This window comes from Salmo trutta, chromosome 8 (assembly GCF_901001165.1).
Source record: "Salmo trutta chromosome 8, fSalTru1.1, whole genome shotgun sequence".
NCBI lineage: Eukaryota > Metazoa > Chordata > Actinopteri > Salmoniformes > Salmonidae > Salmo > Salmo trutta.
In genome coordinates this window covers 44,261,839-44,288,571 of record NC_042964.1, presented here as the reverse complement: position 1 = coordinate 44,288,571, position 26,733 = coordinate 44,261,839, and the positions used below count along the sequence as shown (strand labels likewise).

Below are 26,733 nucleotides of genomic sequence, written 5' to 3'. Positions count from 1 at the left end.
GAGAGGGGTAGTGAAGGAGAGAGATGGGGATTACTCTTCTGTGAAAGAGGAAGGAGGCGGAGCCGAGCTGAGGGAGGGATTACTCTTCTGTGAAAGAGGAAGGAGGCGGAGCTGAGGGAGAGAGAGGGATTACTCTTCTGTGAAAGAGGAAGGAGGCGGAGCTGAGGGAGAGAGAGGGATTACTCTTCTGTGAAAGAGGAAGGAGGCGGAGCCGAGGGATTACTCTTCTGTGAAAGAGGAAGGAGGCGGAGCCGAGGGAGAGAGAGGGAATACTCTTCTGTGAAAGAGGAAGGAGGCGGAGCCGAGGGAGAGGGATTACTCTTCTGTGAAAGAGGGAGGCGGCGGAGCTGAGCGAGCGAGCCTCATAGTACTGGGGGTAAATATGGACCTCACCAACCCCTCTTAAATATTCACACACGTTGGAGGTGACATGCTGGAGACACACATGCACACAACCTGTGGTGCCACAAAAACACATACCGACACTGGGTTTAATGTAGCTGGTAAAGGGAGCAAAACCCCCATTAGTGCTAATGCACCGTCTCACTGCAGCAGTAAGACACACACACCCCTTGAGACATACACTGCAGTCACACATTGTGTGTGTGTTTTTTTACTATCCTTGTGGGAACCAGAAGTCCTCACCAGGATAGTAAAACAAGGAAAATCATGTGGACATTTGACGATCCCCACAAGGAAAAAGGCTATTTATAGGCTTAAGGGTTTGGTTCAGGGCTACAATTAGGGTTAGGGTTTGTGGTTAGAGAAAATAGGATTTTGAATGGGAATCAATAGTTTGGTCCCCACAAGGATAGTAAAACAAGCGTGTGTAGCATGCTTGGTGGAGCAAAAATACTAATTACTATCTGTCATTTCATACCAATGATGAAATCAGAGGCACACTGAAACACAAACAGGTAGTAGCACTTGTGCGCAAGCTTGCGTTTGCCTACCCATGCTTATGTTCCACACACACATACCTTCGCTGCCTGGGGCAGGGGGTACAATAGTGCTGCCCTGAGCAGTGGGTACCATACCTGCAAGAGTTATGGAAGGGTAAACCAAGTCAATTGGGAGTGTGTAGTCTTCACCCAGCTATAGATAGTACTCCAAGAGAATGGGGAATAGCAAAACTGCAGTTTGTGCGCATGTATGACTGCAATGTGTGTGTACTAGCCCACATGTATGTATGCATGCATGCAAGAGTATACATTTGTGTGTCTACGCATGCGTCTGTGTGTGTCTTCACCCAGGCTGCGGTTGCTGAGGTATTGTCGGAGGCTGACGTTTCCCAGCTGTGTGGGTCTGACGCAGCCCACCTCCAGAGACACAGCCGTGCTCTCCCCTCGCACTTCCATCCCCCCACACACACACCGCACCTTCAGCACCAGCACCGACACCTGGGGGGGGGAGTGAGGGAGGGAGGCATTAAGTTGGATAAGAGAGTCTAAGTTAATTCAATCAATTCAGAAAGTGGGGTAAGATTACAGTTCAGGAAATGAAAAATGCTCATGTGTACTCATGCATGTGTGTGTGTATAAATGTATGTACAGTGCTTTCGGAAAGTATTCAGACCCTTTGACTTTTTCCACATTTAGTTACGTTACAGCCTTGTTCTAATATGGATTAAATAAAACATTTTCAATCTACACACAATACCTCATGACAAAGAGAAAAAAGGTTTTTAGAATTGTTTGCAAATGTATTAAACAGAAATATTTTATTTGCATAAATATTCAGACCTTTTGCTATGAAACTCGAAAATGAGCTCAGGTGCATCCTTTTTCCATTGATCATCCCTGAGATGTTTCTACAACATGGAGTCCACCTGTGGTAAATTCAGTTGATAGGACATGATTTGGAAAGGAACACACCTGTCTATATAAGGTCTCACAGTTGACAGTGCATGCAGCAAAAACCAAGCCATGAGGTCGAAGGAATTGTCCGTGGAGCTACGAGACAGGATTGTGTCGAGGCACAGATCTGGGGAAGGCTACCAAAACAGTTCTACAGCATTGAAGGTCCCCAAGAACACAGTGGCCTTCCATCATTCTTAAATGGAAGAAGTTTGGAACAACCAAGACTATTCCTAGAAATGGCCGCACGGCCAAACTGAGCAATCGGGGCAGAAGGGCCTTGGTCAGGGAGGTGACAAAGAACCCAGAGTTCCTCTGTGGAGATGGGAGAAACTTCCAGAAGGACAACCATCTCTGCAGCACTCCACCAATCAGGCCTTTTTGGTAGAGTGGCCAGACGGAAACCACTCCGCAGAAAAAGGCACATGACAGCCCGCTTGGAGTTTGCCAAAAGGCACCTAAAGACTCAGACCATGAGAAACAAGATTTTGTGGTCTGATGAAACCAAGATTGAACTCCTTGGCCTGACTGCTAAGCGTCACGTCAGGAGGAAACCTGGCACCATCCCTACGGTGAAGCATGTTTGTGGAAGCATCATGCTGTGGGGATGTTTTTCAGCAGCATGGACTGGGAAACTTGTCAGGATCAAGGCAAAGATGAACGTAGCAAAGTACAAAGAGATCCTTGATGAAGTCCTGAGTGCTCTGGAGCAGGTTCTCAGACTGGGGCAAAGGTTCACCTTCCAACAGGACAACGAACTTACGCACACAGCCAAGAAAACACAGGAGTGGCTTCGGGACAAGTCTCAATGTCCTTGAATGGCCCAGCCAGAGCCCGGACTTGAACCCGATCGAACATCTCTGGAGAGACCTGAAAAAAGCTGTGCAGTGACACTCCCTATTCAACCTGACAGAGCCCGGACTTGAACCCGATCGAACATCTCTGGAGAGACCTGAAAAAAGCTGTGCAGTGACACTCCCTATTCAACCTGACAGAGCTTGAGAGGATCTGCAGAGAATGTTAGAAACTCACCAAATACAGGTGTGTCAAGCTTGTAGCGTCATACCCAAGAAGACTCAAGGCTGTAATCGCTGCCTAAGGTGCTTCAACAAAGTACTGAGTAAAGGGTCTGAATACTTATGTAAATGTAATATCAGTTTATTTTTAATACATTTGCAAAAAGGTAAAAAAAACCTGTTTCATCCATTTTATAACAAGGCTGTAACATAACAAAATGTGGAAAAAGTCAAGGGGTCTGAATACTTTCTGAATGCATTGTATAGTATGCATGTGTGTGTACAGCACGGTGTCTGTTCATGTGTCCATGCCTGAATGTGAGCATACATTTCCTGTGCATGTGTGTATTACCATGTCTTTGGTGGGTTCGTCGATGCTCTGGGAGGTGGCACTGACAGTATCTGGTGAGCCAGCAGTGTCCTGCTCCCCTGTGCCCATGGCCGCTACTGCTGCTGCCTCCTTGGCAATTTCTGTGGCACTCTGCTCCCTCACCACATCCTTAAAGCCTGAGATGGACACGTCGTCTGTGGACACAGAATGAATAATACAATACATGGATTAATACCAGACAGAAACCTAAACTCACCAAAAAAAAGAAACGTCCCTTTTTCAGGACCCTGACTTTCAGATGATTTTTACGAATTCAAATAACTTCACAGATCTTCATTGTAAAGGGTTTAAACACTGTTTCCCATGCTTGTTCAATGAACCATAAACAATTAATGAACATGCACCTGTGGAACGGTCGTTAAGACAAACAGCTTACAGACGGTAGGCAATTAAGATCAAAGTTATGAAAACTTAGGACACTAAAGAGGCCTTTCTACTGACTGAAAACACCAAAAAGAAAGATGCCCAGGGTCCCTGCTCATCTGCATGAACATTCCCGCATGCTGCGAGGCATGAGGACCGCAGATGTGGCCAGGGCAATAAATTGCAATGTCCGTACTGTGAGACCCCTAAGACAGCGCTACAGGAAGACAGGACAGACAGCTGATCGTCCTCGCAGTGGCAGACCATGTGTAACAACACCTGCACAGGATCGGTACATCCGAACATCACACCTGCGGGACAGGTACAGGATGGCAATAACAACTGCCTGAGTTACACCAGGAACGCACAATCCCTCCATCAGTGCTCAGACTGTCCACAACAGGCTGAGAGAGGCTGGACTGAGGGCTTGTAGGCCTATTGTAAGTCAGGTCCTCAACAGACATCAGCGGCAACAACGTCGCTTATGGGCACAAACCCACCGTCGCTGGACCAGACAGGACTGGCAAAAAGTGCTCTTCACTGACGAGTCACGGTTTTGTCTCACCAGGGGTGATGGTCGGCCTCGCGTTTATCGTCGAAGGAATGATCGTTACACCGAGGCCTGTACTCTGGAGAGGGATCGATTTGGAGGTGGAGGGTCCGTCATGGTCTGGGGCGGTGTGTCACAGCCTCATCTGACTGAGCTTGTTGTCATTGCAGGCAATCTCAACGCTGTGTGTTACAGGGAAGACATCCTCCTCCCTCATGTGGTACCCTTCCTGCAGGCTCATCCTGACATGACCCTCCAGCATGACAATGCCACCAGCCATACTGCTCGTTCTGTGCGTGATTTCCTGCAAGACATGAATGTCAGTGTTCTGCCATGGCCAGCGTAGAGCCCTGATCTCAATCCCATTGTGCACGTCTGGGACCTGTTGGATTGGAGGGTGAGGGCTAGGGCCATTCCCCCCAGAAACGTCCGGGAGCTTGCAGGTGCCTTGGTGGAAGAGTGGGGTAACATCTCACAGCAAGAATGGGCAAATCTGGTGCAGTCCATGAGGAGGAGATGCACTGCAGTACTTATTGCAGCTGGTGGCCACACCAGACACTGACTATTACTTTTGATCTTGACCCCCCTTTGTTCAGGGACACATTATTCCATTTCTGTTAGTCACATGTCTGTAGAACCTGTTCAGCTTATGTCTCAGTTGTTTAATCTTATGTTTATACAAATATTTACACGTTACATTTGCTGAAAATAAACGCAGTTGACAGTGAGAGACATCTTTATTCTGGTATAGATCATATCAGCTCACAACTGCCATCACCTGGACAAACTATGGAATAGAAAGAACTCTTCAAAATCATTCAATATGTACAGAAACATGGTTTATTCTCAGGACTAAGTCTGGAGTTATTACTCCATATTTAGGCCAAATAAAAGAGTAAAATGTCTGTATTTTAGATAATATGTTCTCCTATAAACACCCCCAAAAAATAAAAATAAAATTTAAATTGAGGCACAGTGACAAGCTCTGCACATGATGGATAGACCTAGTCAGACCTGTAAAGCCTGGAGGAGAATCATGCTCAACCGTGTGTGTGTGTGTGTGTGTGTGTGTGTGTGTGTGTGTGTGTGTGTGTGTGTGTGTGTGCGCGTCAAATCGAAGTTTATTGATCGCATACACAGTTTAGAAGATGTTCTTGCGGGTGCAGTGACATTCTTATGTTAGTTACTACAGTTGAAGTAGGAAGTTTACATACACCTTAGCCAAATACATTTAAACTCAGTTTCACAATTCCTGACATTTACTCCTAGTAAAAATTCCCTGTCTTAGGTCAGTTAGGATCACCACTTTAATTTTAAGAATGTGAAATGTCAGATTTATAGCAGAGAGAATTATTCATTTCAGCTTTTATTTCTTTCGTCACATTCCCAGTGGGTCAGAAGTTTACACACACTCAATTAGTATTTGGTAGCATTGCCTTTAAATTGTTTAACTTGGGTCAAACGTTTCAGGTAGCCTTCCACAAGCTTCCCACAATAAGTTGGGTGTATTTTAGCCCATTCCTCCTGACAGAGCTGGTGTAACGGAGTCAGGTTTGTAGGCCTCCTTACTCGCACATGCCTTTTCAGTTCTGCCCACAAATGTTCTATAGGATTGAGGTCAGGGCTTTGTGATGGCCACTCCAATACCTTGACTTTGTTGTCCTTAAGCCATTTTGCCACAACTTTGGAAGTATGCTTGGGGTCATTGTCCATTTGGAAGACCCATTTGCAATCAAGCTTTAACTTCCTGACTGATGTCTTTAGATGTTGCTTCATTATATCCACATCATTTTCCATCCTCATGATGTCATCTATTTCGTGAAGTGCACCAGTCCCTCCTGCAGTAAAGCACCCCCACAACATGATGCTGCCACCCCCGTGCTTCACGGTTGGGATGGTGTTCTTCGGCTTGCAAGCCTCCCCCTTTTTCCTCCAAACATAATGATGGTCATTATGGCCAAACAGTTGTATTTTTGTTTCATCAGACCAGAGGACATTTCTCCAAAAAGTACAATCTTTGTCCCCATGTGCTGTTGCAAACGGTAGTCTGGATTTTTAATGGTGGTTTTGGAGCAGTGGCTTCTTCCTTGCTGAGTGGCCTTTCAGGTCATGTCGATAAGGGACTCGTTTTACTGTGGATATAGATACTTTTGTACCTGTTTCCTCCAGCATCTTCACAAGGTCCTTTGCTGTTGTTCTGGGATTGATTTGCACTTTTCACACCAAAGTACGTTCATCTCTAGGAGACAGAACGAGTCTCCTTCCTGAGCGGTATGACGACTGCGTGGTCCCATGGTGTTTATACTTGCGTACTATTGTTTGTACAGATTAACGTGGTACCTTCAGGCATTTGAAAATTGCTCCCAAGGATGAACCATACTTGTGGAGGTCTACAATTTTTTTCTGAGGTCTTGTCTGATTTCTTTTGATTTTCCCATGATGTCAAGCAAAGAGGCACTGAGTTTGAAGGTATGCCTTGAAATACATCCACAGGTACGTCAATTGACTCAACTGATGTCAATTAGCCTATCAGAAGCTTCTAAAGCCATGACATCATTTTCTGGAATTTTCCAAGCTGTTTAAAAGGCACAGTCAACTTAGTGTATGTAAACTTCTGACCCACTGGAATTGTTATACAGTGAATTATAAGTGAAATAATCTGTCTGTAAACAATTGTTGGAAAAATTACTTGTGTCATGCACAAAGTAGATGTCCTAACCGACCTGCCAAAACTATAGTTTAACAAGAAATTTATGGAGTGGTTGAAAAACTAGTTTTAATGACTCCAACCCAAGTGTATGTAAACTTCCGACTTCAACTGTAGCTCCGAACAATGCAGTAAAACAAGTACGCAATCAATGAGCTATGTTGAGAATACAGCATTTAAATACACACACAAAACCCCACAGCAAAATGGATAGAATGGCAGGAAATAGATTCCGGACCCGAGTCTGGAATATAAATATATGTATGTGAATGGTGTGTATGGACAGTAATATGAATAGGTCTGTACAGAAGTAAATACACTGCTCAAAAAAATAAAGGGAACACTTAAACAACACAATGTAACTCCAAGTCAATCACACTTCTGTGAAATCAAACTGTCCACTTACGAAGCAACACTGATTGACAATAAATTTCACATGCTGTTGTGCAAATGGAATAGACAACAGGTGGAAATTATAGGCAATTAGCAAGACACCCCCAATAAAGGAGTGGTTCTGCAGGTGGGGACCACAGACCACTTCTCAGTTCCTATGCTTCCTGGCTGATGTTTTGGTCACTTTTGAATGCTGGCGGTGCTTTCACTGTAGTGGTAGCATGAGACGGAGTCTACAACCCACACAAGTGGCTCAGGTAGTGCAGCTCATCCAGGATGGCACATCAATGCGAGCTGTGGCAAGGTTTGCTGTGTCTGTCAGCGTAGTGTCCAGAGCATGGAGGCGCTACCAGGAGACAGGCCAGTACATCAGGAGACGTGGAGGAGGCCGTAGGAGGGCAACAACCCAGCAGCAGGACCGCTACCTCCGCATTTGTGCAAGGAGGAGCAGGAGAAGCACTGCCAGAGCCCTGCAAAATGACCTCCAGCAGGCCACAAATGTGCATGTGTCTGCTCAAACGGTCAGAAACAGACTCCATGAGGGTGGTATGAGGGCCCGACGTCCACAGGTGGGGGTTGTGCTTACAGCCCAACACCGTGCAGGACGTTTGGCATTTGCCAGAGAACACCAAGATTGGCAAATTCACTGGCGCCCTGTGCTCTTCACAGATGAAAGCAGGTTCACACTGAGCACGTGACAGACGTGACAGAGTCTGGAGACGCCGTGGAGAACGTTCTGCTGCCTGCAACATCCTCCAGCATGACCGGTTTGGAGGTGGGTCAGTCATGGTGTGGGGTGGCATTTCTTTGGGGGGCCACACAGCCCTCCATGTGCTCGCCAGAGGTAGCCTGACTGCCATTAGGTACCGAGATGAGATCCTCAGACCCCTTGTGAGACCATATGCTGGTGCGGTTGGCCCTGGGTTCCTCCTAATGCAAGACAATGCTAGACCTCATGTGGCTAGAGTGTGTCAGCAGTTCCTGCAAGAGGAAGGCATTGATGCTATGGACTGGCCCACCCGTTCCCCAGACCTGAATCCAATTGAGCACATCTGGGACATCATGTCTCGCTCCATCCACCAACGCCACGTTGCACCACAGACTGTCCAGGAGTTGGCGGATGCTTTAGTCCAGGTCTGGGAGGAGATCCCTCAGGAGACCATCCACCACCTCATCAGGAGCATGCCCAGGCATTGTAGGGAGGTCATACAGGCACGTGGAGGCCACACACACTACTGAGCCTCATTTTGACTTGTTTTAAGGACATTACATCAGAGTTGGATCAGCCTGTAGTGTGGTTTTCCACTTTAATTTTGAGTGTGACTCCAAATCCAGACCTCCATGGGTTGATAAATTGGATTTCCATTGATTATTTTGTTGTCAGCACATTCAACTATGTAAAGAAAAAAGTATTTAATAAGATTATTTCTTTCATTCAGATCTAGGATGTGTTGTTTAAGTGTTCCCTTTATTTTTTTGAGCAGTATATATAGGATGATCCATGACTACAATACAGTATATACATATGAAGTGGGTAAATCAGTATGGAAACATTATTATGTACATAGGGCAGCAGTCTAAGGTGCAGGGTAGAGTACTGGGTGTTAGCTGGCGAGTGACAGTGTCTAAGGTTCAGGCCAGGGTACTGGGCGGAGGCCGGCTAGTGACAACTATTTAATAGTCCGATGGCCTGGATATAGAAGCTGTTTATCAGTCTCTCGGTCCCAACGTTGATGCACCTGTACAGTCTCCGTCTTGTAGGTGGTAGCGGGAAGAATGATGATCTTCTTGGCCTTTGAAACACCGGGTGCTGTAGATGCCCCCGATGATGCGTTGGGCTGACCGCACCACCCTCTGGAGAGCCTGGAGGTTGCGAGCGGTGCAATTGCCGTACCATGAGGTAATACAGCCCTTACAGGATGCTTTCAATGGTGCATCTGTCGAAGTTTGTGAGGGTCTTACATGCCAACCAAACTTGCTCATCGTCTGTGTGCGCGCGTGTTGATTTTGTCCATCTCTACCAGACGCGTTCATGACAGGTTAAAATACCAAAACCTACTGTGAACCAACTACATTAATTTGGGGAGAGGTCGAAACGTAAATTAAACATTCATGGACATTTAGCTAGCTTGCTGTTGCTAGTTAATTTGTCCTAGGAGATCAACTTTGGCTTGTTATTTTACCTGAAATGCATATGGTCCTTTTTTGAGCTGGATCTTTGTAGAATTATGACCTATTTTGAGTCATACAAAATCGTGTGTTCTCTACTCCGACAATTAATCCACAGATAACTAACTAGGTTTCCCCTTTGATTAGTCTCACCTTGTTCATCTTTCTTCTTCTGTGGATTTTATGTTGCGGTTGGCAAGGTGCATTACCACCACCAACTGGACTGGAGTGTGGACCTCAGTTCATCTTTCAATCACCCACGTGGGTATATGCTCCTAAAAACCAATGAGTAGATAGAAGAGGCTGGACTTGCAGCGAGTCAAGCTTCTAAAATAGAGCCAAGTTATTTTACAGTGCCTGGTACGCAGACACCCGTTGACGCGCGTGAGGAGTGGATGAAATGATTGAACATGTACATTTATTTTGCAACGCGGCTGGTTTGGTCAGCATATTAGGGGCCAAGCTGAATTTCTTCAGCATCCTGAGGTTGAAGAGGCTTTGTTGCGCCATCTTCATCACACTGTCGGTGTGAAGGGACCATTTCACATTCTCATGGAGGAACGAGAAGCTTTTGACTCTATCCACTACGGCCCCGTCGACGTGGATGGGGGCGTTCTCTCGCTGCGGCCTCCTGAAGTCCACGATCAGCGCCTTCGTTTTGTTGACGTTGAGGGAGAGGTTATTTTTCTGGCACCACTCCACCAGGGCTCTCACCTCCTCCTTGTAGGCTGTCTCGTTGTTAGTAAATCAGGCCTACCACTGTTGTGTCGTCAGCAAACCTGATGAATGAGTTGTAGACGCGCATGACCACGCAGTCATGGGTGAACAGGGAGTACAGGAGGCGGCTGAGCTCGCATCAGAGGGGCCCCCGTGTTGAGGGTCAGTGGTGGAGGGGATGTTGCTTTCCTTCACCACCTGGGGTCAGCCCGTCAGGAAGTCTAGGACCCAGTGTGTGTGTGTGTGTGTGTGTGTGTGTGTGTGTGTGTGTGTGTGTGTGTGTGTGTGTGTGTGTGTGTGTGTGTGTTTCCTACCCCTCTCCAGCAGGCTGTATGTGTCTGTGTCTCCGTCCTCCATCAGGTAGCTGTCTATGGAGAGGTTGTCCAAGGACTGCAGAGACGGAGTCTTCTTCATGTTCTTATAGGACACTGAGAAACTGGACTGGGAACGCTCCCTCATCAGACGCCCACTGGAACACACACACAAACAAAAACAAACAAACAAGAGTGAGTGTGAGTGGGGGAGAAGGGTGAGGGGAAAGAAAAACAGGAGTACTGTGGACCTCAAGGCTTGGATTTGATTTGAATAGCCCTGAGCCCGGTTTCCCAAAAGCATTTTAAGGTTGAGTTCATCATCAGAACCATTGAGCTGGTTCTAACAATGAACTTAGCCTTAAGGTGCTTTTGGGAAACTGGGCTCACGTCTAGACCGCTGACCTAGCCAAGGCTATATGCTACTAGTCACCAGATAAAGGCTACACACACTATTCACCGGGTACACACACCAACTTGCAGCGTGTAAACGTATACAGCCCCACATACACTCCCACAGATATACAACCAACCACAGACAATTCTACATGCACACGTACACACACACACACACACACACACAACGTGTAACAGATATTTAAAGGAATGCGGACACACACAGACAGACCCATAGCGTGTCTTACATGTTGGAAATAGAATATAGGGAGGTGGACCGGGTGTTTGAGGAGCTGAGCCGGTCAGAAACCCCTGACAGACTGCCTTTCCTTTGTAGAGAGAGAACACACACACACACCTCGCATGGGTCAGAGCAGAGGACACACTGAGCTACAGAGTAGCAGAGTGAGAAAAACACACACACACACACACACACACACACACACACACACACACACACACACACACCCCTTGTATGGGAGCACATTGGACAAGGCAGAAACACACAAATTAACAAACACCTCTTATGGACGACAACATTGATATTGTGACGTATAGGGCAGGTACAGTGCGGTCACTGTAGTTACACAGACATGATGTAGTACTACAGACTGATGCGATGGGACTGACCAAGTAACAGTAAAGTAACAGTAAATGATGGTTTACTAAGCTGGGCATGAATAAGTGAGTAACTGTAATGACATCTGCAGGAAGTATTGTTGTGACTGAGTATTGCAGTAATGGGAGTGACTTAACTTAAAGCTTGTCTTAAGTCCTCTGAATGAGTGTTACGGTCTGCCTGCAGATCGGCCTGCATTTCCCACTGCTGATCTGCCACCGGGACATGCACTAAGTTACAGTAAAGATGTTCTTATTGTTTTCTTTGATTTGGAGTGAATTATCACAGTGAATGTTTTATAGAACTGACCGTCTGAATAGCTGAACAATATGTTATGGAAGTAACGGAATCAGTGTTCCTCTGGAAAAATGTGTAGCAGTAAAGGGGAAAGGTCAGGGGTTTCCCTCCCCCACTGTATTGGGGGTCCCCCCCAGAGAATTGTTATGCAGAAGGACTGAGAAGCTCACTTCTGAATACTTTTTTAAAGGACATTCTATCAAAAATTGACACCAACCAAAATACAATTTCTACCTCCAGAAATTAGCCAAATAACATATTGGTAAAATTATTTGTTTAAATTGTAACATAGTGGACCATGCTTATAGCCTATGCATGGTTCATATGATCAGGTATGCTATTAGCAATAAGCATTATCACCTGTATCCCAACTGATGCAGCAAAGTGGCTATAAATAAATAGGCTACCCCATGCTTCAGCCTATCTGCATTTACCCTATTGGGCTAATCATGAGTAGTCCTGCATCGAGTCAGATGCATGGGTGAGCCCCCCCAAAAAATTATAAATCAAAATCAACTGGCGGGTGGAATAAAAAAATAACTTTTCAAACCGTGGGTCGGCTCGTGGTTCAGAACAATTATATTGCGGGTCGGGAAACATTTTAAAACCCAGGAGCTTGTTGTGAATTCCATTCTGTGAGCGGCGAGGCAGACACAAGGCTACCAGCCAAGCACGCATTGAGAGTGTGTGGAGCAGGGAACTGTCCCTTATTCGTGAGGTGCTAAAATGTTCTAATTTGTCCACGTGCAGCGCTTATGTTCCCTCACCCCACCAGATCATTTTGATTTTTTTAACCTTTTATTTAACTAGGCAAGTCAGTTAAGAACAAATTCTTATTTACAATGACGGCCTACACCGGCCAAACCCGGACGATGCTGGGCCAATATTGTCCGCCGTCCTATGGGACTCCCAATCACCGCCGGTTGTGATACAACACATTACAAAGCGTATTTTTCCTGGGTAGCCTAGGTTACGTGAAAATGGCTAACGTAGGCCTAACCGGAGAAATAAAAAGGTTATGATAAAGGAATAGGCTACATCACCGTGGAAACGTGCTGTGAGAAATCTCCAGTTTGGAAGGACAACACGGCAGATGAATACACAGCTTGCACAAAGTGCAACCAGGTAGGCCTATTTTCGATCATTCAGTTAATTCTAAGTTATTCATTATATTCATTCAGTGTTCCTTCATTAGACCATACAAAGAGTAAACCGGTGCGGCTGGTAAAAGTGTGAGCAGCCTATAAATGCAGCCGATTTTAGATTCTGGGAATTCCCTCCCTATGACACTCGTAACTTCAACGCGCCTCGAGAGGAATATTTATCTTGCATATAACACACAACAAGCCGATTGTGTAAATAGATAAACTATTATACTGTGGGGTTGTCTGATTTTGTCTGCAGAGGAAAAGTACATGTGGACTGTTTCAGCATCTTCGAAGTGCACCTCGGTAGAATTTAGTTTATTTATGTCCCATATTTTTTTGCCATGGAGGCAATTATTTTGCCATGGGCCACAGCTAAATGACTGCAGTGGAAACACTGAACTGAATACCTGGTCATTGACAGTGGCTACAGGTCTAAATAGCTGGAAAAGGACTGTTACAGTGACAGAAGGGAATTACCTGGACATAGACTCAGGCAATCTGGCCCCAGGGTTCTTCTCGTTCCAGTCTTTGGTGGAGAGGGGGTCTGAGAGAGAGGGGTCTGCCCCGGAGGACTCACCCTGCTGGGCTTTACAATCAACTCCGCTCCCTGGCTCCTCTCCCCCAGTCCGGGCCTCCAGGGAAGCCTCTCCCAACTCCTCTGAACTCGATCTCCCCGTCCTCTCGTCAAGAGACGCCTTCAGGTTGGGGGCGGAGGCGGGGATGAGAGGGGCGGGGCCTTGCGTTATCCCACCCTCTACCCCTCCCCCACACATAAGCTGGTCCACTGTACAGCTTCCCTTCGCCCCAGCCCCCTCCACGTGGGTTCCTCCATCTCCCCCCTCCCCTCCGTCACTCCCAGTCTCCAAGGTGCATCTACTCTCCGAAGGGGACAACTCCGACCCTAGGGGGGAACCAGGACCCTCGGGCTGGGGGACCGGCTTCAAGAGGAGAGCTACCTCCGCACTTTTGAGCAGGATCCCCACACAGGCACTGAAGGGCTGGTGGTCTGGAGGGGGGTCCGATGTGGTCTTTGCCTTGTCTCGTTTGGAGCCCATCTCCTCCAGGTCCTGTTGCAGGGTGTGCTGCAAGGCTTTGATGCTGCGCTGCAACCGCATCAGGAACATGTACTGCCTGTGGCTCACCTGGACACACACATTATGCTCATAACTACACACACTTCAGTATTCTCAAATAAACACAGTGTAACACGTTGGTTCACATTACACGCACACGTCATACATTAATACAAAGTGAACAAAACATTTGCTCCACCACCCTTTTGCCCTCAGAACAGCCTCAATTCATCGATGCATGGACTCTACAGGGTGTGGAAAGCATTCCACAGGGATGCTGGCCCATGTTGACTCCAATGCTTCCCACAGTTGTGTCAAGTTGGCTGGATGTCCTTTGGGTGGTGGACCATTCTTGATACACACGGGAAACTGTTGAGTGTGAAAAACCCAGCAGCGTTGCAGTTCTTGACACAAACCAGTGCACCTGGCACCTACTACCATAACCCGTTCAAAGGCACTTAAATATTTTGTCTTGCTCATTCACTCTCTGAATGGCACACACACACACACACACACGTGCCATCAATAAGGGATCATAGACTGACCAGGTGAAAGCTATGTCATGAAAAGAAAATGTTCCTAATGTTTTGTGTACACACACACTACAGTGTACAGACACACACACCAAAAGATAGGAATCATCACTCACCTGAGCGCTCAAATGCTTCTGTACGTGCACTAACATGTGCATGTCTGCCTCCTTACTGGAAGAGGATGACGAGGAAGGTGGGGGGATGTTGTCCAGGGACAGTGGCTTGTGAAGTCCGTTGCTAGGCGGCAACGAGGCCTCTGTTGCCGTGGCGTCCGTAACAGTACTATAGTACTCCTTCAAAAGCCTCTTCCTCTGCAGACGTCCCACGGTATCCACAGGCTCGCTCCTGGCCAGGCCTGCAGCTGCAGAAAGGGGCGTTCTCTGCCCTCTCGAAACCCCGCCCATTAGCCGCTCCTGGTGCTGGGTGTGTCTGACCGGCTGGCACACCCACAGAGTGAGGGGGAAGGCGTCAACGAAGGGCTGGGGCCGCCCCTTCCCGCCGCGCGTCCCCTCGTAGTCCACCCAGAACTGGGCAAAATGAACTGCCCACAAGTCTGTGGCAGCTGGCATTTTGAGGGCATCCACGCCCAACGAGGGCGACACCAACCCTTTATACACATTGTGCAACATAGTGTCCTGCTCATGCGCGTGGCGCTGGAAAACGGGGTGGATCACCGGGAAGGAGGTGGAGGAGCGAGGGAAGGAGGAAAAGGAGGTGGAGAAGAACTGTTGTTCTTGGAAGGAGAGGAGGAGGGCTTCCAGGTGGGAGCGGGAGCAGTTGGGGGGGTGGCGGGTGTTGGTGGCCACCATCTCCGAGCATTGGACAGAGACGGAGCGGGGGAGGTCCTGGGGATAGGAGGGGTCCCTGTCCGTGGGCACTACCAACTGTGATGGGGGAGAGAGGAAGAGAAACATTATTAAAAAATATACATACAGAGGTCATCAATGTGTACAAGATGACTAATGAGCATAATTTCCAATCTGTTGAAATGTAAAGACTATGCTCTAACAGAAATGGAGTGTGTTGACCTTTTCAAGGGCTTTTTCACAGCTATGGTAGCGTTTGCATTTCTCAAATGACTGAATCAAAGTATCCAAGTACTCAATTTGAGTGTGTGTGTGATTTGAACACAGACATAACATCATGACAGTGTGTGTGTGTGTGTGTCCTTTCTGCCCTCTACCTTGAGCATTAGTCCGTCCACCCTGATGTCGATGTGCTCGTCAGGCTTCTGTTCCTCGTCGTTGAGCTTGTAGAGCTCCATGAACTGTTCCAGGCTCTGCCTCAGGTCCAGCGCAAACAGGTTGCACCACACCAGGCTCCTGGGGTCCAGCACCAGCTGCAGCGCATTCAGCTGCACATACAGGTTGGGGCAAGGGACTGCAGGAGGTGGGGAAGAGAAGATTACATAATAATCAATGCAAGGGACTGCAGGAGGTGGGGAAGAGAGGTTGGAAACTAGAAATGAGTGGAGGGGGAAGAGAAGAGACGCACTAATGCATTCACTTTTCCCTCAGCACTAACACACCCGATTCACATAAACATCAAGTCAAGACTTCAAACAGTTCAATCAGGTGAGTTAGCGCTAGGCTGGAATAAAGCATGTACACCCTGTAGGATGAGAGTCCAGGAACCAAAAACTAGGAACTGAATGAGAGTAGGAACCAATCTTACTGGGGTAGTCCTTTCCATCAGGGAAGTAGTATTCGGTGAACTCGACGTGGATGGCAGGCATCTCAGGAGGGAGGTAGAGGGACTTCTTATTACAGGAGATCATGGCCTTAGGGCTGGAGCGACGCTGGTCTGCTGTGGACACCTGATACACACACGGGATGAGGTCAGTACGCAAAGTGTGTGGATCAGATAAGCACGTCAACTGTGTGCGTGTGCTGACCTGGTAGATGCTGAAGTCAGCTATCCTGAGGACAATGGAGCTGGACAGGAGCTGCGTCCTGGGGGTCTGGGGAGAACTGAGGATACTGGTAGAACTGGTACTGATCTTACCTAGAGAGGAGAGATGAAGAGCCGGGGGGAGGGAGGGAAAGGATGGTAGGGAGAATAAGGAGACAGAGGGGGGAGAGAAAAAGAGAGCCAATCAGACCACTTGCCACACTCTGACGTCATCTCAAAAGGTGTGTATCACCGCACACCGCGTGCGCACACCATCGGTTAGGGGGTACCTGGCTCTAGGCATGAGAAGCAGCACTGTGCCCGCCCCCGTGCCCTCGCCCTCTCCCGCGCCCTCGCTCGTACCATGGCTCGTGCCCGCACCCACCCCGGAGGTAGGTCGTCTGGCCCCCTAACCACCACTATTCTTCCTCTTCCCGTCTGGTCCTGCCCTACGGGACCATACACACTGTCCCTAACACTGGAGACACTGGAGGGATACCTGGACACTGGAGAGGGGGGGACACAGAACTCAAGAGTGACTAGGCAGTGTGATGCTAGGGAAACCAACACTTCACTTAATTCCAACTCTACGGGCTCGCCTAAAAATGACCCACTAGATGACATCAAGTGTATTCTAGTTCAGTTGAATGTCAACTGTCTAACCAACATCACTCTTCATGGGCTGCTGGGACAGATTCTTATAGTTGTTGAATAAAAAGTGAATCAGGACAGATGCTCCAACACAGCTTTATTGGATTACTATGTTTCAATCACATTAAGGGGAGGTGTGTGTGTGTGTGCGCTTGTTTACCGTACTCTGTGTGTGTGTGACTGTGTGTGTGCTGCTCTTCTGTTTACCGTGCTGTGGTGAGGTGTGAGAGTTGGCCGGGCCCTCCCGGTCTCTCTTGGCGGTCTTCAACATCTCCACGTTAGACTTGAACTCCTCCAGTAGACTCCTGGCCCAGCCCTCCCTGGCCTTAGTGGCCTCACTGTACTGCATCCAGTGGAGACAACTCTCACCTGGAGACAGAGAGAGATGAAGGGAGAAGGGGAGAGAGGACAGAAAGCAAGAGACGAGGGAGAAACCGTTGTCTAAGTACCTACCCTTATCACTAATAGAGGTGGTATACAGACAGAAAAAGACACGTTTTGTGGTGTTGAGAGATCAGAAAGATCACTATTACTCCCATCAGCTGTGTGGCAGTTGGAGGGAGGTTGGGTAGAGGTTGTGGTGGTGTTTACCTGCTCTGTGGGAGGGGTAGTAATGTTGGAGGGAGGTTGTGGTGGTGTTTACCTGCTCTGTGGGAGGGGTAGTAATGTTGTAGGGTGGTTGTGTAAAGGTTGTGGTGGTGTCTACCTGCTCTGTGGGAGGGGTAGTAGTCCAGGGTAATGTGACTGAAGGAGAGCTGCATGGCCCCACCAGTTATCCTCTTATTGATCACTGGAGAGAGGGTTGGGAGGGAAGGAGGGATGCATGGAGGGAGGGAAGAAGGTAGAAGATAAGGTAATGCACAAAGGTCCAATGTGCATCAGAGCCCAACTTGATGTGTAGGTATCAGACAGTCAGTCAAACATCTGTCTGACGTTTGTGTGAGGTATGTGTGTGTTTTACATTTGTATGCGTGTATTAGCAGGCGTGTCTATGTGCGTGTGTGTGTGTGTGTATACGTGTCATACGTCTGTGTGTACCTCTGTCCTTGGCGTGTATGTCGTCACAGATGTGCAGGTCGAGGTGTGTGATCTGCAGGTGGTGGGAGGTCTCACACACGTCGAAGGCAGCGAACAGATTAGCCATGGTGGCGCTCTGGTCAGCCGCTGTGCCTGACGACACCTGCTGGCTACGCACCTGCTGGGCTGAGGGGGGCGCCGACGACTCCTGGATACAGACCAGAGACCGTAAAAAATACAAACACAGATGCAGACACAGATGTAGACACCGGCACAGAGACATATGGAGATGCAGACAGACACAAATAAAATGAAGTGAACATCAATTTTATTAGTGCATCCAACTAGTGTTGCTTGGGATAATGGCGTCGGAGGGGATTTTTATGGGCTCCTAACCAACTGTTCTATTTTGTCTGGGTTTTTCACATCGTTTGTAACTTGTTTTGTACATAATGTTGCTGCTACCGTCTCTTATGACCAAAAAGAGCTTCTGGACATCAGAACAGGGATTACTCACCTCGAAACGGACAAAGATTTTTTTATTTTATGAGTCCGACACGAAGGATATACTTCTTCTCCGAGACCAGGCCCAAATCCCTGTCATTCGCATGAAGAACAGACGGAAATACAGGGGGAGGAGATCAGGGTGCCTTGTGAGAATTTGTTGGCAAGTGGGTAGCCCACCTCTGCCATCCATTCTATTGGCCAAAGTGCACTGGAAAATAAGATGGATTATCTCCGCTCGAGACTATATCCCAACCAGGAGCCACGGATTACAGGCAACATCTGCACCGAGCTAAAGGCTAGAGCTGCCGCGTTCAAGGAGCAGGAAACTAATCCGGATGCTTATAAGAAATCTGACAATGCCCTCAGACGAACCATCAAAAAGGCAAAGTGTCAATACAGGAATAAGATTGAATCCTGTTACACCGGCCCTGACGCTTGTCGGATATGGCAGGGCTTGCAAACTATTAGACGACAAAAGGGAAGCACCACCGAGAGCTGCCCAGTGACACGAGCCTACCAGGCAAGCTAAATACCTTCCATATTCGCTTCGAAGCAAGCAACACCTAAGCATGCATGAGCGCGCCAGCTATTCCAGACGACTGTGTGATCACGCTCTCCGTAGCCGATGTGAACAGGACCTTTAAACAAGTCAACATTCACAAGGCCAAAGGGCCAGATGGATTACCAGGACGTATACTCCGAGCATGCGCTGACCAACTGGCAAGTGTCTTCACTGACATTTTCAACCTCTCCCTGACCGAGTCTGTCAAGCAGACCACCATAGTCCCTGTGCACAAGAAAGCGAAGGTAACCTGCCTAAATGACGACCGCCTTGAAGCACTCACGTCGGTGGCCATGAAGTGCTTTGAAAGGCTGGTCATGGCTCACAACATCAGCATCCCGGAAACCCTAGACCCACTCCAATTCGCATACCGCCCCAACAGCTACGCAGATGACGCAATCTCAATCACACTCCTCACCGCCCTTTCCCACCTGGACAAAAGGGACACCTATGTGAAAATGCTGTTCATTGACTACAGCTCAGCGTTCAACACCATAGTGCCCACGAAGCTCATCACTAAGCTAAGGACCCTGGGACTAAACACCTCTGGACCCTGGACTTTGACAGGCCGCCCTCAGGTGTTAAGGGTAGGCAGCAACACATCTGCCATGCTGATCCTCAACAGGGAGGCCCCTCAGTGGTGCGTGCTTAGTCCCCTCCTGTACTCCTTGTTCACACATGACTGTGTGGCCAAGCTCGACTCCAACACCATCATTAAGTTTGCTGATGACAAGAGTGGTAGGTCTGATCACCGACAACGATGAGAATCTATAGGGAGGAGGTCAGAGACCTGGCAGTGTGGTGCCAGGACAACAACCGCTCCCTTAATGTGAGCAAGGCAAAGGAGATGATCGTGGACTACAGGAAAAGGCGGGCCGAACACGCCCCATTCACATCGATGGGGCTATAGTGGAGCGGGTCGAGAGTTTCAAGTTCCTTGGTGTCCACATCACCAACAAACTACCATGGTGCAAACACACCAAGACAGTCGTGAAGAGTGCATGACAACACCTTTCCCCCCTCAGGAGACTGAAATGATTTGGCATGGGTCCCGAGATCCTCAAAAAGTTCTACAGCTGCACCAGAGAGCATCTTGACCGGTTGCATCACCGCCTGGTATGGCAACTGCTTGGCATCCGACAGTAAGGCACTACAGAGGGTGGTGCATACGGCCCAATACATCACTGGGGGCAAGCTTCCTGCCATCCAATACCTATGTTTATTTATTTATTTATTTAATCTTTATTTAACCAGGTGGGCCAGTTGAGAACAAGTTCTCATTTATAACTGCGACCTGGCCAAGATAAAGCAAAGCAGTGCGACACAAACAACAACACAGAGTTAGACATGGAATAAACAAACATACAGTCAATAACACAATTGAAAAGTCTATATACAGTGTGTGCAAATGAGGTAGGATAAGAGAGGTAAGGCAATAAATAGTCCATAGTGGCGAAATAATTACAATTTAGCAATTAAACAACGGCGTGATAGATGTGCAGACGATGAATGTGCAAGTAGAGATACTGGAGAAAAAAATGATTAAATAACAGTATGGGGATGAGGTACTTGGATGGGCTGTTTACAGATTGGCTATGTACAGGTGCAGTGATCTGTGAGCTGCTCTGACAGCTGGTGCTTAAAGTAAGTGAGGGAGATATGGGTCTCCAGCTTCAGTGATTTTTGCAATTCGTTCCAGTCATTGGCAGCAGAGAACTGGAAGGAGAGGTGGCCAAAGGAGGAATTGGCTTTGGGGGTGACCAGTGAAATACCTGCTGGAGCGCGTGCTACGGGTGGGTTCTGCTATGGTGACCAGTGAGCTGAGATAAGGTGGGGCTTTACCTAGCATAGACTTATAGATGACCTGGAGCCAGTGGGTTTGGCGACAAATATGAAGCGAGGTCCAGCCAACGAGAGCATACAGGTCGCAGTGGTGGGTGGTATATGGGGCTCTGGTGACAAAACGGATGGCACTGTGATAGACTGCATCCAGTTTGCTGAGTAGAGTGTTGGAGGCTATTTTGGAAATGACATCGCCGAAGTCGAGGATCGGTAGGATGGTCAGTTTTACGAGGGTATGTTTGGCAGCATGAGTGAAGGATGATTTGTTGCAAAATAGGAAGCCGATTCTCGATTTAATTTTGGAATCGAGATGCTTAATGTGAGTCTGGAAGGAGAGTTTACAGTCTAACCAGACACCTAGGTATTTGTAGTTGTCCACATATTCTAAGTCAGAACCGTCCAGAGTAGTGATGCTGGATGGGCGGGCAGGTGCTGGCAGCGATCGGTTGAAGAGCATGCATTTAGTTTTACTTGCAATTAAGAGCAGTTCGAGGCCACGGAAGGAGAGTTGTATGGCATTGAAGCTCGTCTGGAGGTTAGTTAACACAGTGTCCAAAGAAGAGCCAGAAGTATACAGAATGGTGTCGTCTGCGTAGAGGTGGATCAGAGACTCACCAGCAGCAAGAGCGACATCATTGATGTATACAGAGAAAAGAGTCAGCCAAAGAATTGAACCCTGTGGTACCCCCACAGAGACTGCAAGAGGTCCGGACAACAGGCCCTCCGATTTGACACACTGAATTCTGTCTGAGAAGTAGTTGGTGAACCAGGCGAGGCAGTCATTTGAGAAACCAAGGCTGTTGAGTCTGCCGATAAGAATGTGGTGATTGACAGAGTCGAAAGCCTTGGCCAGGTCGATGAATACGGCGGCACAATATTTTCTCTTATCGATGGCGGTAATATCGTTTAGGATTTTGAGCGTGGCTGAGGTGCACCCGCGACCAGCTCGGAAACCAGATTGCATAGCGGAGAAGGTACGGTGGGATTTGAAATGGTCAGTGATCTGTTTGTTAACTTGGCTTTCAAAGACCTTAGAAAGACAGGGTAGAATAGATATAAGTCTGGGTCTAGTGTCTCCCCCCTTTGAAGAGGGGGATGACCACGGCAGCTTCCCAATCTTTGGGGATCTCAGACGATACGAAAGCGGTTTGAACAGGCTAGTAATAGGGGTTGAAACAATTTCGGCGGATCATTTTAGAAAGAGAGGGTCCAGATTGTCTAGCCTGGCTGATTTGTAGGGGTCCAGATTTTGCAGCTCTTTCAGAACATTAGCTATCTGGATTTGGGTGAAGGAGAAATGGGGGAGGCTTGGACAAGTTGCTGTGGGGGGTGCAGGGCTGTTGACCAGGGTAGGGGTAGCCAGGTGGAAAGCATGGCCAGCCGTAGAAAAATGCTTCCTGAAATTCTCAATTTTCATGGATTTATCAGTGGTGACAGTGTTTCCTAGCCTCAGTGCAGTGGGCAGCTGGGAAGAGGTGCTCTTATTCTCCATGGACTTTAGTCTCCCAAAAATGTTGGGAGTTTGTGCTACAGGATGCAAATTTCTGTTTGAAAAAGCTAGACTTTGCTTTCCTAACTGCCTGTGTATATTGGTTCCTAACTTCCCTGAAAAGTTGCATTTCGCAGGGGCTATTCGATGCTAACGCAGTAAGCCACTTGACGGTGTCAGAGGAAGGCCCAAAAAAATGGTCAAAGACTCCAGTCACCCAAGTCATAGACTGTTCTCTCTGCTACACGCACGGCAAGCAGTACAGGAGCACCAAGTCTAGGTCCAAAAGGCTCCTTAACAGCTTCTACCCCCAAGCCATAAGACTGCTGAACAATTAATCAAATGGCCACCTGGACTATTTACATTGACGACCCCTTTGTTTTTACACTAACTCGACTAACCTGTACCCCCGCACATTGACTCGGTTCCGGTACCCCCTGTATATAGCCTCGGCATTGATGTTTTGTGTTACTAAATAAACAAAAGTAAAAAATAAAGTAAATGTTTTCTTAACTATTTCTTGAACTACATTGTTGGTTAAGGGCTTGTAAGTAAGCATTTCACGATAAGGTCAACACTGGTTGTATTTGGCACAGACACAAATTGATAAGATTTTTATGAGCGAAGGAGTGTGCAGTGCTCATTCTCACCAGCAGATGCCATAGCCTGCCACGTGTAGGTCAGAATGCAGAAAGCCCAGTTTGAACCAGTACATGAACAATGGAGCGAGAGCGCAGCGAGCGAGAGCGCAGCGATAGGGAGTGAGAGGCCATATGGCAGAGGAACCGCACAGAGAGAACCAAAAATCCTTTCCTGGAGCACAAGGACTAATTACCAGACCATAACAGAGAGAGCGAGAGAGATGGGGGGGGGGGGGGGGGGGGGGGGAAGAAAGAGGGAGGGAGAGAAAGATTTTGGCATCTACTCTAAGTGTGGACAGAAGGTTACACGACTGGGGGCGAATCATTTCTCCGCTGTAGGTCTGTCTGACAGAGAGGAGTGACGGAGCACATAGCTAGCTGCTTCAGGTGTTAAGTGTGTGTGTGTGTATGTATATATATATATATATATATATATATATATATATATATGTGTGTGTGTGTGTCCGCCTACCTGTGTGTGTTTCCTGGCCTGTGTGCGCACGTGTGTGTCTACCTGCCTTCGTGAGTGAGCGTGTGGGTGTGTGTGTGTGTGTCCTTGCCTACGTGCACCAGCATACGTGTGTACCTGGTCCTCGGTGGCCATGCTCTTCCTCTGCTGAGCAGACTTGTCCATGGCCTCGCTGAGTGACTTGGCGTACTGGACCATGGCTTTGAGCTGGGAGTCAGTCAGCACCCACAGCAGGTCATCTAGGATCAGGATCAGCTTAGAGGCCACCACGTTACAGTCCTTGGACTGGAGATAAACACATTCTACATAGATTATTACTAACAAAAGACATTAATACTCATTATATATAGACCACACACACACACACACACACACACACACACACGCTTTATACATACACACATGTTTCAGTCCTTCATCTGAAGATGAACCAAAACAGTGTTATTCAAAATAATAAAAGTCATCAGACTGGAGAAAACACACACTCCATATCCATGACTGACTGACTGACTGACTGGAGAAAACACACACTCCATATCTATGACTGACTGAAGAAAACACACACTCCATATCCATAACTGACTGACTGGAGAAAGTACATACTCAGCACACAGTCATCTGGTACATCTTTGTTTTCACACACAGAGACAAAGGAGTGTGCATACAACCCACACACACTGTTATCTGTTTAAACACAGTGGCTGCAGGGCTTGCTGGTGTGTGAGATAAAGATCTTTGTTTACTGAAGCTGATTCTGCAGGCCCACATACTGTTCTCTATTCTATTAGACCAAGGACTGTTCTGAGTGTGTGTGTGACTGCGCCGTGTGTGTGTGTCGTACCCATCTCTTGAGGGCAACTGATCTTGGACTGGTTGGTGATGAGGCAGGTGTGTGTAGTGTGTGTCCTACCAGTCTCTTCAGAGTGGCACTGATTTCGGGTCAGTGTGTATCAGTGTGCTGTGTGTACGCCGACCTGCCTCTTCAGAGTGACAGCTAATCTTGGACTGGTTGGTGATGAGGCGCGTGTGTGTGTGTTTGCACCTAAGTGTGCGTGTTTCCTTGCCCGCATGTCTGCATGTGTTTGGCGTATTTTACCCGTCTCTTCAGGGTGACTCTGATCTTGGACTGGTTGGTGATGAGGCGGATGGGGGCACTCAGCATCTCGTTCTGGGCACTCTGGATGGCGTCCGCCTCGATGCGGATCATCTGCCAGCTGATCTCCTTAAACGTCAGGATCTGAGGGACGCACCGGTAGCCATGGTTACGCACACATTGGGTTGCCATGGTTACATACATTTCCATGCCATGTGTGTATGCAGTGCACCCACCTCTCCTCTGTGTGGGTCCTGTATGCGGGTGAAGCGGAGGTCTGACAGGCTCCAGCTAGTGTTGACAGAGTAGACCTGCAGCTGGCTCAACTCAAAGGAGGCGTTGAACGCCTTGGCACTGATCTTCACCACGATGGAGTTGATGGACAGAGAGATGCCCTCCACCACCTTCTCAGCAAAGCCATACTCACTGGGGGAGTGGGGGAAGAGGAGGAGGTAGGCAATTAAAGGCTGGATTTGGATGACCTGAATGCAGGTGTTTTTTAGTAAAGTATTGTTCAGTCCCATCGCACGAGGACAGGCAGACACCATACACTTACACACTCATGCACACACACAACTACCCTCTGAAAGGAGGGGAGAAAGAGAGAAAGAGCGCCAGCTCCCACCTTTGCCCCGAGGCCGTTGCTATGGGAGATGGGCCGTTGGGGGGGCGGGGCTCATCACAGGTGCTCATCTCCATTACCACCTTGTCCAGGGTCTGGGAGACAGAGAGATGCAGACGATTACCACACACACACACACCAGGGCTTGACATTAACGGTTGTCTGCTTGCCCGTGCAAGTAAAAAAAATTGTCGGACATGAAGAACATAGATTAAGTTGGAATGGACAAGAAAATACATTTAATTTTTATTTTTGCACAAATCAAACAATGAGGCTACCCCCATCAGACGTGGATGAGTGTCATCCAGATGGTGTGTAGCACACTGGCCTCCCAATCTCTGCAGAGCTCTTCAGAGGATAATTACTGTAGGCCTTTATTGACAGGCACATGCCGTCTTTCAATCACAGTCAGGAGATGTGTTTCTGAGATCAAAGCGAACATACCCGCGTGTGCATGTGTTGATATTTATTGCTAATTAATGATTTATTTGCCCAGTTATAGCTCATTTTTGGTCAGCAATGCAAATCCTGGAAAAGTCCTGGTGTTCACATCACCTGCATGTGCCAGTGGGCCATTGCCAGAGGCATGTGTGCAGCAGATAAGTGTAGTTTGTCTGGTTAACTATAGTGAACAAAAATAGAAAAGGCAACATGCAACAATAAGGAAATTAGTAAATTGAAATAAACTCATTAGGTCCTAATCTATGGATTTCACATGACTGGGCAGGGGCACAGCCATGGGTGTACATAGGCCCACCCATTGGGGAGCCAGGCCCAACCAATCAGAATTAGTTCCCCCCCCGACGATCCTGCAGGTGAAGAAGCCGGATGTGGAGGTCCTGGGCTGGCGTGGTGGTTACACGTGGTCTGCGGTTGTGAGGCCGGTTGGAAGTACTGCCAAATTCTCTAAAACGATGTTGGAGGCAACTTATGGTATGGAAATAAACAGTCAACTCTCTGCCAACAGCTCTGGCGGACATTCCTGCAGTCAACATGCCAATTGTACGCTCCCTCAAAACTTAAGACATGTGGCCTTTTATTGTCCCTAGCAAAAGGTGCACCTGTGTAATGAGCATGCTGTTAATCAGCTTCTTGATATGCAAAGGAGAAATGCTCACTAACAGGGATGTAAAAATGCATACCTTTTTTTTCAGCTCATGAAACCAACACTTTACATGTTGTGTTTATATTTTTGTTCAGTGTCGATGGCCAATTCAATTCAAATATTGTAGTTTGTCCGGTTATCTCGCTAGTTAGCTATTAGCATGTATTAATGTCATTGTCATGTCTGATGTCCTAAAATAACTTTCCACCGGCACTTGTGTATAATGGCCGACACAGTTGATACAGGTGCATAGTTGATGAAACCAATGCTGCATACTCCAGGTGTAAAACAGTCACAAACGCACAA

The 26,733-nt window shown here is 47.8% G+C and overlaps 1 protein-coding gene across 6 annotated transcripts in view; it reads right to left on the bottom strand.

The window, feature by feature from the left end:
- The window catches only part of LOC115199071 (UHRF1-binding protein 1-like), a 52,656-nt gene that overhangs the window by 10,978 nt on the left and 14,945 nt on the right, over positions 1–26,733 (bottom strand). For 3 of the 6 annotated variants that reach the window (XM_029761604.1, XM_029761605.1, XM_029761609.1), the window contains exons 4-20: positions 25,326–25,417; positions 24,937–25,126; positions 24,704–24,844; positions 23,725–23,892; positions 18,119–18,305; positions 17,787–17,870; positions 17,288–17,449; positions 16,434–16,543; positions 16,214–16,355; positions 15,723–15,919; positions 14,656–15,423; positions 13,411–14,075; positions 11,118–11,198; positions 10,477–10,631; positions 3,225–3,397; positions 1,250–1,400; positions 981–1,037 (exon numbers count right to left, since the gene is read on the bottom strand). In XM_029761604.1, coding sequence (XP_029617464.1) covers positions 981–1,037; positions 1,250–1,400; positions 3,225–3,397; positions 10,477–10,631; positions 11,118–11,198; positions 13,411–14,075; positions 14,656–15,423; positions 15,723–15,919; positions 16,214–16,355; positions 16,434–16,543; positions 17,288–17,449; positions 17,787–17,870; positions 18,119–18,305; positions 23,725–23,892; positions 24,704–24,844; positions 24,937–25,126; positions 25,326–25,417 — 3,523 coding nt within the window. The remainder of the gene's footprint in view (positions 1–980; positions 1,038–1,249; positions 1,401–3,224; positions 3,398–10,476; positions 10,632–11,117; positions 11,199–13,410; positions 14,076–14,655; positions 15,424–15,722; positions 15,920–16,213; positions 16,356–16,433; positions 16,544–17,287; positions 17,450–17,786; positions 17,871–18,118; positions 18,306–23,724; positions 23,893–24,703; positions 24,845–24,936; positions 25,127–25,325; positions 25,418–26,733) is intronic. The other 3 variants (XM_029761606.1, XM_029761608.1, XM_029761610.1) reach the window with 2 other exon arrangements.